Source organism: Hypanus sabinus, chromosome 13 (genome assembly GCF_030144855.1).
Source record: "Hypanus sabinus isolate sHypSab1 chromosome 13, sHypSab1.hap1, whole genome shotgun sequence".
In the NCBI taxonomy this organism is placed as follows: Eukaryota; Metazoa; Chordata; class Chondrichthyes; order Myliobatiformes; family Dasyatidae; genus Hypanus; species Hypanus sabinus.
The window spans coordinates 59,177,728-59,193,595 of record NC_082718.1 but is presented as its reverse complement, the minus strand read 5'-3'; the positions used below and the strand labels follow the sequence as shown (position 1 = coordinate 59,193,595).

The 15,868-nt window shown below is 44.3% G+C and overlaps 1 protein-coding gene across 2 annotated transcripts in view; it reads left to right on the top strand.

Annotated features, from left to right (window-relative positions):
- LOC132403900 (uncharacterized) overlaps nt 1–15,868 on the top strand; it is a 217,606-nt gene that overhangs the window by 177,092 nt on the left and 24,646 nt on the right. For both annotated transcript variants that reach the window (XM_059987708.1, XM_059987709.1), the window contains 3 exons: nt 4,789–4,975; nt 5,898–6,017; nt 15,232–15,419. In XM_059987708.1, coding sequence (XP_059843691.1) covers nt 4,789–4,975; nt 5,898–6,017; nt 15,232–15,419 — 495 coding nt within the window. The remainder of the gene's footprint in view (nt 1–4,788; nt 4,976–5,897; nt 6,018–15,231; nt 15,420–15,868) is intronic.

The window sequence follows — 15,868 nt, the reverse complement described above, 5'->3', positions numbered from 1 at the left end:
GGAAAACCAGATAACTTGGCTACCAGTTGGGACATGGAGAGGTTTGAGCTCGGGTGGACAAAGTGGAAGCAATCCATAACAGTCCTCAACCTCGCGCCAAGAAGGAACTGAAGTCCTTCCTGAGTCTGGTAGGGTGGTATTGCAGTTTTGTTCCCTAATTTGCCAATCTGGCTGCACCTCTAACTAATCTTACTGAGAAGTCTTTAAGAAACTCAGTGACATGGACAAGGGAGAGTGAGGACACTTTGCAGGCCCTTAAAGCTCACATGTGTTCCTCAAATGTTTTTCAGAGCCCAGACTTTAACAAACAATTCTTTGTCCAGGTGGATGCTTCAGGAGTACGTAGGTATTGGAGCAGTGTTGGCAGAAGGACAACCTGGTGAAGAGTGACCTGTCCTTTATCTAAGCTGAAAACTCCTCCCAAGGGAAGCTAGGTACTCCACCATTGAAAAGGAGTGTCAGCCCATCCAGAGGGTCCTTTGCAACACCTGGGACTACCTCCTTGGCAGCGAGATTGACCTTTAAGCAGATCACAGGGGTGTTAACTTGGATTCAGATATCGAAGGACCTTAATGCCAGAGTGACACGATGGTAGCTGGAGCTCCAACCTTTCAAATTCCGAATGCACCATAGAGCAGGGAAAGGAAATGTTAGAGCAGACTACCTGTCTCAGCTGCCAAACATCCTGACCACAGGGGAGGAGGGTGGTAATGTGACAGAGAGTGCTCGGTAAACACACACCTTCCACGCGTGTATTCACACATACACAAACCTTATCTGTTGTTATACTGACTGTGCATACTTCAGTGTCTTCCCCGGTATAGTCTCATAATGATTCAAAAAGGATTTGGTCTTATGGTGCCTTTTCCACTATACATGGTAGAATATTCCTTTTCTTTAGTAATGGGGATGTGTAAATGATGTGTGTATATTTTCTTTTTTTTCTTTCTTCCATGACCTTCTGTTCCCTTCTCCAGCCCTGTATCTCCTTCACCAATTAACTTTCCAGCTCTTTACTTCAACCCTCCCCTTTTAGTTTTCACCTTGTGTTTCTCCCTCCCCTCCCCCACCTTTTAGCTCCGACCCCTCATCTTTTTTTCTCCAGTCCAGCTGAGGGGTCTCGGCCTGAAACGTCAACTGTACTCTTCTCCATTGATGCTGCCTGGCCTGCTGAGTTCCTCCAGCATTTTGTCTGTGTTGCTCAGGTTTCCAGCATCTGCAGGTTCTCTTGTTTGTGATGTGTATACATTGTTTGTATACTATATTTAAGGTAGATACTTCCATTTATTTTGTCATGTGATTGTAACTATATCATATTCCAATTTATGTGTAGTCTTGTTAATCTTGTGGGTAATTAAAGAAGCTGTGTCCTGGTACCTAAAAATATAGGGTGGAACACTCTCGGCAGGGGGAGAGAGAGAGAGATCAAGCTGTCAGGAGTTCACACTGACCAAGTATAATTACAAAACTGATGTGTTTTCTGGTAGATACCCTTTTGTAAATATTGGAAGTTTTCTTTTTGCTATTTTTGTAGGTTTGAATTTTTGACACACCAAATAAGCACCCTTGCACAAAACTGCTAAGCAACTCCAGCCATTTTTCTTTGAGTTGAAACCCACGTATCGTAACACAGGCCATGAGCTTACAGATGGCGATGGACCTCTATGCTCCACACTGCCCAGTTCTGAGCAGCTATCAGCTCCAAGTACATCCCTTTTGGCATAACTGATGAGGCACAAAATGTGGTAGAAGGTGTTTTTAGTGTAAAGGCAGCACTTTGTCTCCAAGAAGAGTGTATGTTGGTCATTCCTTCCATTGTGAACAGTAGCATCTAACACCGGCAATTTTGTGATGACGAAGTCAAGTAGATTAGTGGTGGCATACCAAGCCACTCTTAGTGAAGAACCCACCCAATCTTCATCCCACCCAGCATCTTCAATTCTTCCTCAATAAGCGAGCCAATAACATAAAGGAGGATACCAAGTTTTCTCAGATATATAAAGAGTAAAAGAGAGAAGGGAATGGATATTGAACAGTTGGGAAATTATGCTGGAGAAGTAGAATTGGGGGACCAAGAAATGGAAGGCAAACTGAGTAAGTATCTTGCATTGGCCTTCACTGTGGAAGACACCAGCAGTATGCCAAAAATTCAAGAATTTCTGCCGGAGAGCAGAAATTGCAATTACTAAGGAGAAAGTGTTTATGAAGGTGAAAGGTCTGAAGGTAGATATGTCAGCTGGATGAGATGGACTACACCACAGGATTCTGAAGGAGGTAGTTGAAGAGATTGTGGAGGCACTAGTAATGATCTTTCAAGAATCACTAAATTCTGGAATAGTTCCAGAGGACTGGAAAATTATAAATGGCACTCCACTCTTTCAGTTGAGAGGGAGGTAGAAGAAAGGAAATTATAGGCCAGTTAGCCTGTGGTTGAAAAGGTTTTGGAGTCTATTATTAAAAATGAGATTTCAGGTACTTGGAGGCACATGATAAAATAGGTCAAAGTCAGCATGTTTTTCTCAAGGGGAAACCTTGTCTGACAAATCTGTTGGAATTTTTGAGGAAATAACAAGCAGGATAGACAAAGAAGAGTCAGTAGATGTTGCTTACTTGGATTTTCAGAGGGACTTTGACTGGTGCCATAAGTGAGGCTACAAAACAAGACGAGCCCATGGTATTACAGGAAAGTCACTAGCATGGATTGAATATTGGCTGTCTGGGTGGAAGCAAAGATTGAGAATAAAGGGAGCTTTTTTCTGGTTGGCTGCCATTGGCAGTCTCAGAGTAGAATCACATCCATTTAGAACAGAGATAAGGAGAAATTTCTTTAGCCAGAGGATGGTGAATCTGTGGAATTCATTGTCTCAGACAATTGTGGAGGCCAAGCCATTGGGTATATTTAAACTGAAGTTGATAGGTTCTTGATTAGTAAGGGCATTGAAGATTACAGGGAGAAGGCAGGAGAATGGGTTTGAGCGGGATAATAAATCAGCCATGTTAGAATGGCAGAGTCGACTCAATGGGCTGCCAGCCTAATTCTGCTCCAATGTCTTATTATCTTATTGTCTATGAGTTGTTCAACGTGCAGGAGTTGATGGCAGAAGGCAGGTAATAAGGAGAAGGTTTCTGTGTGCAAAACCATGAGGAATTGCAGAGAGGAAGAGGGTAAAGATGAAGGAGAGGAAGAGACAGCAAGAAGGGCTGGGAGTAAAGGAAGGGGGAGAGAGAGAGATCAGTGGGTCAGGCTGCATTTGTGGAGACAAATAGACAACTCATATTTTTGCTTGAGATCCTTCATCTAGAGTGAAAACGGGAGAGAGAGTATAAAATGGTGGAGGGAAGTGAGGGCAAACATGAAGAAATCTGCAGATGCTGGAAATTCAAACAACACACACAAAATGCAGGTGGAACACAGCAGGCCAGGCAGCATCTATAGGCAGAAGCGCTGTCGACGTTTCGGGCCGAGACCCTTCGTCAGGACTAACTGAAAGGAAAGATACTAAGAGATTTGACAGTATCTTTCCTTTCAGTTAGTCCTGACGAAGGGTCTCGGCCCAAAACGTCGACAGCGCTTCTGCCTATAGATGCTGCCTGGCCTGCTGTGTTCCACCAGCATCTTGTGTGTGTTGAGGGAAGTGAGAGCTGGTGGGTGGTGGGTGGATCCAGGTGAGGGGAGGGAGGGGTTGCTAGACGGGTGAGAGGGTTGGACTTGGAGAGAAGAAATGATATCACAAGCTGGGAGGTGATAGTTCAAAGTGACAAAGGGCTAATTATGATGGAACCTGATAAAAGAGGATGATGGGTCATGGGGAAAAAAGGGTAAGTAAAAAAGGGGGGGAAGGGACAGCCTGACAGCATGAACATCAAATTCAAATCCTTCTGGGAACTGCTCCCTTTTTCTTTCTCTCCCCTCCTAATCCACCTGGACTCTAACACCCTCTCTCTCCTCCTCCCCCCCACCCTCTCCCTCTGCACATCATCCACATATTCCTCCCATTGTGTTCACTCTCTTTTCCATGGTCCGCAGGAAACAAATAGCACAGGGAATAGAAGGCAAGGTGATTAAAGGCTCAGTGACTGGTGGGCGTACTGATTAGTGTCTGTGGTGGATGAAGCTAGCATGAAGTTATGATTGGCTAGTGTGAGTGGTGAAAGGAATGGTGATTGGCTGGTGTGATTAATGAAATGCACTGAGATTGGCTAGTATCCTTAAAGCAGTATATGGTGATTGATGGATATGTAGGAAGTGATAGAGCAGAGGAGGTTTGATTGGAGCAGGTAGTGCTATCCTGAAAACGAATAGAAGTTAAACTTAATGATGCTAGTCCTTCTTTACTCCGCTATGGATAATGAGCCTCTGAGTTGTTTCTAGCAAATGGCGGAAAGTTGTAATTTTAAGGTAAAATTGGAGGTTACATGAGTTAACATCAGCCTTCTTTTAATGCAATGTTATATCAGGCAGCTTGTTTTCTACATATTAGCTCGAAAAATGGCAACCAGAGATTTGTATTACATTTTTCATTAATTTTATATTGTCAGATTTCTCCTCCTGGCAGATTAGCTGATCCAAGTTGAATGTTCAAAATAAATTTATTATTAAAGTACACCATATTCTACACTGAGATTCATTTTCAAGGAGATGAATGCTTAAACCTTCAGCTAAGATGTAGATGGATATGTTTTGTTCATTAGTATGCTGAAACTTCAACAGACCTACTTATTTTTATCTCTTACTTTGCACATTCACCAATTTAGCAAACAAAATCACTAACTTTTTCTTTTCTCCAGCACCATTGGGAATATAAAAATTGTGGAAGTTGCTACCAATGGCCACTTTGTTCGACTTCTAAACATCTCCCACGACACAGAGGAGGACATTGGAAGCCATATTCTGCAGCAGAATACTGGTGGACAGCCCGTGACAATATATAGATTCCCTCCCAGAACCCGAGTAAATGCAGGGGCTTGTGTAACGGTAAGTTGAAAAGAAAATCGGCATCGGACTGTTCAAGGCTGTTGATGACAAGCCACGTGCTAAGCTCCTCTCCAAGTCATTTGTCATTCAGGCTTGAGAAAGCGTCTCTGCCCTTTCATCAGCAGGTTGGGTTTACCCTTGTGTGCACACCTCCACTACCTCCCACATCTCCTCACATGGTGACCTTTGTAAGGAATACACGGGGGTGGGGTGGGGTGGGGGAAGCGGTCAACATGTGTATCTGTATCTCAGTCCTGGGATTCCATGCCTAGTGCTACTCCACACCTCCCTGGAGTGAACAATAGAGCATAGAAATTGCAGCAATCTACAGGTTCTGTGGCCCATGTTGTGCCAACCTTCAAAACCTACTATTGGATCAATCTAATCCTTCCCTCCATTTATCTAAAACTATGTCCCTGTCTACGAGTTCCTTAAATGCTCTTAATGTATCTGCCTCTACCACCATCCCTGGCAGGGCATCCACACACCCATCACTCCCTGTATTAAAAAATGTTCTTCCGACATCCCCCCTATAATTTTCTCCAATCACCTTAAAATTATGCACGTCCTAGTAGCCATTTCCACCCTGGGAAACAGTGGCTTCTATCCACCCAAATTCAACCTTCCATAGTGAATCACATCAGAATTCGTTACTCCTGTGTACGAGCCCACTCGTTGTAAAGCCAATGTACTATCTGTCTTCCTACTCGTCTGCTGCACCTGCTTGTCAGCCACCAGTAACTTCAGAACCAGGGTACCCCAGTCACTTTGAACTCCACACCATAGGTCGTTTTCCGGCTATGTTCACCGAAATGCTCTCACGTTTTCTGTATAATCTGCCCTCTCCTGACCCTTTCTCGTATCCTCCTACAGGTGATTTTTGTTTCAAAGCATTAAAGTGGCTTAAATCATTGTGTCACAGGTTTGGGCAGCAGATGCACGGGTTCCTCATAACCCTCCAAAGGACTTTTTGTGGAAGGAATGCAATAAGTTTGCAAGTGGTCCTGAATACACAACCATCCTTTGCAAACCCAATGGACAGGCAAGTGCTAAGATTTTACCCGAGATTAGCTTTATTTGACGCAGGTGTATCAAAACATACAGTGAAAGGCATCATTTTGCATCAAAGCATATCAGCGGGGATCGTGCAGGGGACAGCCTGCTCGTGTTGCCACACTTGCGACACCAACGTAGCACGCTCACAAATCACTAACTCTAACCCCCATGTCTTTAGAATGAGGAAGAAAACCAGAGCACGCAGGGGAAGCCGTTCAGGGGGGAGTGTACAAACTCCTTACAGACAGTGGTGGGAATTGATCCCTAATCTTACAGCTAGCTCTGTAAGGTGATGCAGTACACCAGCACGTTGCCCAAACAAACGTCGTATTACTGAGTTATTTAGTTCCACAGAATGATGCAAGATGGAAGATATTCTGGCATAGTACATCTGCGATATCTCTTCAAAAATACTGGAAGTGAAAATCTTTTTAAATGCAGATGCTGGAAATCTGAAATAAAGCAGAGAATGCTGGAAAACGCTCAGCAGATCAGGCAGCATCTGTGGAGAGAGAGATACAGATAAAGTTTTGCATTATTAGATTTGACGATCACAATGTGGCATCCGCTTCACTGGAGAAATCAAACAGATTAGATGATCACATTGTGGAGGCCTGCACTGTGTACACACAGGCGATCCTGAGCTTCCTGTTGTCAGCTCCCTCATCGACACACTCCACTCAGACCACCCTGTTTGTAATCCTCCTGCACTGTTAGCACAAAGACAAGTGCAAGCTTGAGGAACATCACCTCCACTTCTGCCACGGGCATCACATTCTTCCGAGCTCAGTATAAAATTCTCCAGCATAATGACTTGCAGCAGGCAATTAAATAAGTGCTTGATACACTTGTCTTCATTGGTCAGCGCATTGAGATGTTGTGCACAAGTCTTAGGTGAGACCACACTTGGAATATTGTGTTCAGTTCTGGTGACTTCCTATAGAAAGGATGCCAATAAGATGGAAGGTGTGCAGAAAAGATTCAAGAGGATATTAGCAGGATGGGAAGGTTTGGGTTATAAGAAGAGGCTGGATTGGCCTGGAGTGAAGGGTGATCTTATAGAAGTTTATAAAATCATGGGGACAGTGATGAGGTCACTGTCTTTTGCCCAAGGTAGGGGAGTTTACAATTAGAGGGCATATAAGGGGAGAGGAGTAAGATTTAAAAGGGACGGGGTAAAGTTTTTCACACAGAGGGTGGTGGCTATGTATACAAAATGATCTGCCAGAGGAAGTGGTTGAAGCATGTACATTACAATGTTTAAAAGATTCTTGGACAGAAACAAGGATAAGAAAGATTCAGAGGCAAATGGAAAATGCACAGGAAAATGGGGCAAGTTTGGAGACTTGTTGGCCAGCATGGGATGAAGGGCCTGTCCATGCTGTGTAACTGGATGAATCTTTAACTCTAACCCACCTTTGCCTTCTCTCTGGAGGCGCACTGGCCAATTTTGCCTAGCATTGTTTTTTGTTTTCCTTTTACTTACATAATCTGGCCTAACATGTACACCATGACACAGAATATCCAACATTAACAACACATTGTACAGACAAGGGAACCTAATCCATTTTAACTGCCTACCATTGTCACCCAATCCCCATATGTCCATAAGACCATAAGACAGGAGCAGAATTGGGCCATTTGGCCCATCAATTCTGCTCCTCCATTCAATCATGGTTGATCTTTTTTCCATCTCCTCCTCAACCCCAGGTCCCGGCCTACTCCTTATAACCTTTGATGCCATGTCCAATCAAGAACCTATCAATCACTGCCTTAAATACACCCAATAACCTGCCCTCCACAGCTGCCTATGGTAACACATTCCACAAATTCTTCACCCTTTGGCTCAGAAATTTCTCTGCATCTCTGTTTTGAATGGACACCCCGCTATCCTGAGGCTGTTCCCTCTTGTCCTTGACTCTCCCACCATGGGAAACATCCTTATCACATCTACTCTGTCTAAGCCTTTCAACATTCGAAAGATTTCAATGAGATCCCCCTCATCCTTCTGAATTCCAGCTAGTACAGACCCAGAGCCATCAAACTTTCCTCATATGATAACCCTCACATTCCTTGTGAACCTCCTCTGAATCCTCTCCAATGCCAACACATCTTTTCTAAGATAAGGGACCCAAAACTGTTCACAATACTCAAGGTAAGGCCTCACCAGGGCCTTATAAAGCCTCAGCATCACATCCTTGCTCTTGTATTCTAGACCTCTTGAAATGAATGCTAACATTGCATTTGCCTTCCTCACCACCGACTCAACCTGCAAGTTAACCTTCAGGGTGTTTTGCAAAAGGACACCCAAGTCACTCTGCATCTCAGATTCCTTGATTGTTTCCCTGTTTAGAAAATTGTCCACACATTTATTTCTACTACCAAAGTGCATGGCCATGCATTTTCCAACATTGCATTTCATTTGCCATTTTCTTGCCCATTCTCCTAATCTGTCTGAGTCCTTCTGCATCCTACCTGTTTCCTCAACACTACCTGCCTCTCTACCAATCTTCGTATCATCTGCAAACTTGGCAACAAAGACATCTATTCCATCATCTAAATCATTTATATGCAGCATAAAAAGAAGTGGTCCCCACACTGATCCCTGCAGAACACCACTAGTCACTGGCAGTCAACCAGAAAAGGATCCTTTTATTCCCACTCGCTGCCTCCTTCCAATCAGCCAATGTTTTAACCACATTAGTAACTTTGCTATAATACCATGGGCTCTTATCTTGATAAGCAGCCTCATGTGTGGACCTTGTCAACGGCCTTCTGGAAGTCCAAATGTACAACATCCACCGCATCCCCTTTGTCTATCCTACTTGTAATCTCCTCAAAGAATTCCAACAGGTTTGTCAGGCAAGATTTTCCCTCTAGGAAACCATGCTGACTTTGTACCATCTTGTCCTGTGTCACTAAGAACTCCATCACCTCATCCGTAACAATTGATTCTAATGTCTTCCCAACCACTGAGGTCAGGCTAACTAGTCTGTAATTTCCTTTCTGCTGCCTTCCTCCTTTCATAAAGAGTGGAGTGACATTTGCAATGTTCCAGTCCTCTGGCACCATGCCAGAGTCCAATGATTTTTGATAGATCATTTCTAATGCCACCACAATCTCTAATGCTACCTCTTTCAGAACCCTAGGGTGCAGTTCATCTGGTCTGAGTGATTTATGTACCTTTAGGTCTTTCAGCTTTTTGAACACCTGCTCCCTTGTAACAGAAACTGCACCCACTTCTCTTCCTTCACACACTACAAAATCAGGCACACTGCTAGTGTCTTCCACAGTGAAGACTGATGCAAAATACTCATTTAGTTCATTAGCCATCTCCTTGTTATTATTTCTTTTGCGTCATTTTGTAATGGTCCTATATCCACTCTTCTTTCCCTTTTATTTTTAACATACTTGAAAAAATTTCTACTATCTACTTTGATTTTATTTGCTAGCTTGTTTTCGTATTTCACCTTTTCCTGGCCCTGAAACGTAACCTACTTTCAAGATTTAAGATTCAAGTTTATTTGTGATGTGTACATTGACACATACAGAGGAATGGTTATTTGTATTAACAAATGCACTAGAGGGGATGTGGGGGCAGCCCTCAAAAGTGTTGCTACACATTCTAGTACCAACATAGTCTGCCCACAATTCCTGGCAGAACACAGAACACATCAAGCAACAACCAACAACAGTGAAAACAAGCCCGGACCCTCTTTCCCACCCACACACACACAAAGTCCTTTAACCCCAGGGCAGGTCTGCAGCTCCAGCCTCCAGAGGACACAGAGTCAGCCCTGCAGACACCAGGTTTCAACTTCTCCAGGGGACTTGCAGAGATCGCAGACTCGGATAGACTTTGACTTCTGGCCTTGTGGTCCATCCTTGAGCCTCGACCCAAGGCACAGTGATCACCGAACACTAGGCCTCAAAATTCAAGATCTTTTTCTCTCTCAGCAGTTGCCTGTTGAGTGCTTCCAGAGTTTGATGTTTATTTCATGATTTCTTTCTTATTCACTGAAGTGAGTAGAGGAGGGGGCTAAACACACAGCTTTGTGGTGCATCTATGCTGATGGAAATCTTGAGTAATATACACAAAATGCTGCAGCAGCTCAGGTCAGCAGTGTCAATGGAGGGGAATAAACAATTGATGTTTCAGGCCAAAACCCTTCATCAGGACTGGAAAGAAAGGCTGGAGAAGCCAGAATATGAAGGTGGTGGAAAGGGATGGAGTGCAAGCTAGCAGGAGTTTGGTGAGGCCAGATGAGGGAAACCGCTTCAGGTGAGTCATTTATGGCAGATTGTGCAGCTCCACCTCACACAGAGAAGTCAGAAGAGAGATGCTGAAAGTTTGGAGCAACACATACAAAATGCTGGACGTACTCAGTGGGTCAGGCAGCATCTGTGGAAGGAAGTGTCATAGGTGCTGAGGGGAGAATGATGTGTTGGGTACAGGTTTGTGGGGGGCTCTGTTGTTGAGTATGGAAACTTATAGGTTGTAGATATTGAGAGAATCAAGTTTCTGGGGTTAGTGTAGGAGAGTGCTGCTGGGGTAAAAGATTAGCCATAATCTTATGGAATGGAGTGAAGGTACTCCTGTTTTTACACACCCCTACTCTGAATGTCTGCCCTTTACTCTTGGCAGCACACACAAAACACTGGAGGAACTCAGCAGGTCCTTCAGCACCCACAGAGGGAAATGAACAGTTGGTGTTTCCGGCCAAGACCCTTCATCACAACTCTCCAAAGAAGCTGCCTGACCTGCTGAGTTCCTCCTGTGTTTTGTGTGTGCCTTGCTTGAGATTTCCAGCATCTGCAGAATCTTGTGTCTCCTTTACTCTTTATTTTGCATTTGCCAATCTGCCATCCATTCAGCAAGTAGTTGCTTGATTCTAAACTCCCCAATCTGAAGTCAGAGCCAACACAGTTCATCTTACTTTAGTCCCTTTCAAACTCCAGAATTGCGACATTCAACATACTGTCAACAATTTCCGTCAGGTTGTCCACACATGGCTGCTTTTCCGAATCTATTGACATTGCTTGTTGCAGTGTGTTTTCTTGTGCTGAAGCTCGTCCTTTATTTCTTTCATCACTGATTTTAACTGCAGGCTACACTCCCAGGTTTCATTTCAACATTCTTTCTGTGTTTAGCATCACATTAATAACCATTTCAACTTCATATTTATCTTCTCTTGCACAAAAGATTTTCTTTTGTGTCTGATATTTCCTTAGGAATGCATGGGTTTATACCAATCGGAACTAGGATTTTATCTTTTAGAGTATAGCTGGGCTGACAATTATTTCTTTATTTTTGTTTAAACCCATTAGTATTGGAAGTGTTTCTTGGTTTAGGTCCTGCCTCAATGACTCCCGTCCCGTTGCACTCACATCCATCATCATGAAGTGTTTCGAGAGGCTCGTCATGAGGCATATCAAGACCCTGCTGCCCCCCTCACTGCACCCCCTGCAGTTCGCGTACCATCCCAACCGCTCAACAGACGATCCCATTGCCATCACCCTCCACCTGGCCCTAACCCACCTGGACAAAAAAACACACATACATTTGAATGCTGTTCATAGACTTCAGTTCAGCATTCAACACAATCATCTCTCAGAAACTGATTAGAAAGCTGAGCCTACTGGGCCTGAACACCTCCCTCTGCAACTGGATACTAGACTTCCTGACTGGGAGACCTCAGTCAGTCCGGATCGGAGGCAGCCTCTCCAACACCATCACATTGAGCACGGGAGCCCCCCAGGGCTGTGTGCTCAGTCCACTGCTGTTCACTCTGCTGACCCACAACTGTGCTGCAACACACAGCTCGAACCACATCATCAAGTTCGCTGATGACACGACCGTGGTGGGTCTCATCAGCAAGAACAACAAGTCAGCTTACAGAGAGGAGGTGCAGCGGCTAATGGACTGGTGCAGAGCCAACAACCTGTCTCTGAATGTGAACAAAAGAGATGGGCAGGGAGCGACCACTCCCCGCTGAACATCGACGGCTCCTTGGTAGAGATCGTTAAGAGCACCAAATTTCTTGGTGTTCACCTGGTGGAGAATCTCATCTGGTCCCTCAACACCAGCTCCATAGCAAAGAAAGCCCAGCGGCGTTTCTACTTTCTGCGAAGGCTAAATAAAGTCCATCTCCCACCCCCCATCCTCATCACATTCTACAGGGGTTGTATTGAGAGCATCCTGAGCAGCTGCATCACTGCCTGGTTCGGAAATTGCACCATTTCTGATCGCAAGACCCTACAGTGGCTAGTGAGGTCAGCTGAGAAGATCATCGGGGTCTCTCTTTTCGCCATTACGGACATTTACACTACACGCTGCATCCACAAAGCAAACAGCATTATGAGGGACCCCACATACCCCTCATACAAACTCTTCTCCCTCTTGGTATCTGGGAAAAGGCACCAAAGCATTCGGGCTCTCACGACCAGACTATGTAACAGTTTCTTCCCCCAAGCTATCAGATTCCTCAATACTCAGAGCCTGGACTGACATCTTACTGCCCTATTGTCTTGTTTATTATTTATTGTAATGCCTGCATTGTTTTGTGCACTTTTCGCAGTCCTGGGTAGGTCTGTAGTCTAGTGCAGTTTTTTTCTTGTGTTCTTTTTTACGTATTTCAGTCTAGTTTTGTACTGTGGCATGTAACACCATGGTCCTGTCTCAGTTTTACTATGCACTGTACCAGCAGTTATGGTCGAAATGACAATAAAAGTGACTTTGTTTAACCCACCTGATGAACTATCCCAGTGAGGATCTTGCCTGAGAGTGACATCTAATGTTTTGTGGTGGAATTGCAGCTGGTGCATTTTCTTTGTGTCATGCCATGGCCAAATATGGGGAGATATTCTTCCTGTGCTTGTTTGAGTTTACAGTTCAAGCAGCTGCTTTCTTAAAAGAATAGGCCAGAGAAAATATTGTTCTAGTGGTTAACACCATCACTGCTTTCATTGGTACTGGTATTGGTTGACAATAATTTATTATTGCCACATCTGAAACTTGGCTTTGCAAACCAGCCATACAAATCATTTGCAAAAAAAATTAAGTACAATGGCAGAATAGTAGTTGGCCCAGACTAGATGGGGTGAAGAGTCTACTTTTGTGCTGTACTGCTCTGTGCCTCTATAGTACAGGGGAAAAACAATAAAAGAATGCAGAATATAGTATTAGATTAGATTATGAGGGCACCCAGTCCTCGTTTATTGTCATTTAGTAATGCATGCATTAAGAAATGATACAATGTTCCTCCATTATGATATCACATAAACACAAGACAGACCAAGACTAACTGACAAAAAACCACATAATTATAACATACAGTTACAACAGTGCAAAGCAATACTGTAATTTGATAAGAGCAGACCATGGGCACGGTAAAAAAAAGTCTCAAAGTCCCCGACAGCCCATCATCTCACGCAGAAGGAAGAAAAACTCTTCCTGTCATGAACCTCCAATGCGGCAGAACTTGCCGATGCAGCCTCTGGAAGCACCGGAGCACAGCCAACTCTGAGTCCGTCCGAAAACCTCCAGCCTCCGACACCGAGCACCATCTCTGCCGAGCACTTCAACCCCGGCTCCGGCCGCCAAGCAACAGGCAAAGCCGAGGATTCAGGGCCTTCCTCCCGGAGATTTCTCTGATCGCACAGTAGCAGCGGCAGCGAAACAGGCATTTCAAAAGTTCCACCAGATGTTCCTCCGTGCTTCACGCATCCGTCTCCATCAAATCAGGATTGTGCACAGCCCCTACTTACGGAGAACAGATATTCATTCCTGGAGCGGCCGCTGCACCCTGCTGACGCGCCACCATCTTCTTCATTTACAGGAAAAATGCAGGGTGCCGGCAGATAATAATGTGCAAGGTTGCAACAAGGTAGATTGTGAGGTCAAGAGTTCATCTTCAACATACTAGAGTCTTATGACAGTGGGATCGAAGATGTCCTTGATCATTGTGCATGTGCTTTCAGGCTTTTGATCTTCTGCCTGATTGGCGGGGTGGGTGGGGAGGGTGAAGTGTGAAGAGGCAGTGTTGCCGTATGCCCAGCTGCTGAGGGCAGACTATACCCCACATAGACTTGAGTAAGGAAATAATGGGCAGGCTTATATTGGCCCTCAGAATCAACTAGCTGGGGTAAAAAAGCCTGCTCAGCAGTCTAGCAGAGAGGAACAGTGGTTACTTACACAGGAAGCTGTGGACTGTGAAACAGAACCCAGCATAAAGGTCAGATTAAAGAAAAGGAGCAACTTCCTTACAACTTAGAAGGAAGCCATTCAGCCCACCAAGCCTATACTAGCTCACAGAGCAACCTTATTTCCCCCACTAATTTCCACTATAATCCATTCTCCCCACATTCCCGTCAACTCCCTCCCCCCCAGATTCTACCCCTCACTTCGATCAGATCATTTTATTGTCATATGCACAGTACGTGTATGCACAAATTCAATGAAAAATTTACTTGCTGCAGCATCATATGCACATAGCATCAGAGACTAACATGCACAAGAGAAACAGAAATATAAATTACACTTACTTTAAAGAAGAACACAACTAAAACAGAAGAAGCAACATTGATTCTAGTACAAAGTGCTCATGGTACTGCTGTGCTGAGATAGTGAATAGGGCTGTGCTGTTTGGTTCAAGGTTTGAATGGTTGAGGGTTCTTGAACCTGGCGGAGTGGGACTTCAGGCTTCTGTATCTCCTTCCTGATGGTAGCTGTGAGAAGATGACATGGCCCAGATGGTGGGGATCTATGATGATATGAGTTTCCCTCTTTAGGCAGCTCCTCGTGTAGATAGTACTGAAAGTGGGAGAGATGTGCCAAAAATGCATTGTGCTGACCCACTACTCTATGCACCTTCTTATGTTACCGTGCCTCTGATTTGCTGTACTAGACCATGATACTACATGGAGCAAACCACCTGTCTTTGGGGGTGTGGGGGCAAACCAGAGCACCCAGAGGGAAGCCATTTGTTTACAATGAGGATCCTTAAACTCCACACAATACAGCACCAGAGGTCAGGTTTGAACCTGCATCTCTGATCTGTGGGACAGCAGCTCTACCATCTGCACCGCTGTGGCACCACTGTAGGAGATTATATGCTTGCTTGTTCTGGTGCAGTTTGACGTCAAAGTGCATTCTATTCTCTTATGTTTGAATGTGTCACCACCTTTTGATCCTCCCACAGGCTGTTACTTGGTTCACACCCGCTCCTGGGAGCTCTAAGCTAAAGAATGGATGCAAAGATGCGGAAAAGTTCAAAGACTGCAATCAAATCTCGACCACTGATTATCAAGTTCACTATTACCCAAATCAGGAAAGGGAAGAGCCGACTTCAGACCATTGTCATCTTCCGTCAACAGCTTTGTCAATAAGGTAAGTGGACTTACCTGTGTACTGAGACTGATACGTGTTCTCATCTCCAAAGCCCCTCTGAGATGAAGAATCGGTATTCTTCATGCTGAAGGTCCAGGAGTGTTACACCCACTCACTAAATGAAAAGTGCAAAACTGCAGAGACCAGAAGTCTGAAACAAGATGCCAAAACCAAATCTAAGGCAAGACCCAGTGGGTCAGACAGCATCTGTGGAGAGAGAAACAGAGTGAATGTTTCATATTGAATAACCTTCATCAGAACCAGGAGAGAAAACACATTGGACTTTACTATTATAACTGAACAGTTTTTCTCTCTTGGAATTGTAATTGGTTTATTATTGTACCAAGACAGTGAGAAACTTGATACTATATATAAGTACATTGAGATAGTAAAGAGAAATTAGAATGCAGCATATCATAAATTGCAGTGCAGGTAGACAAATAAAATGC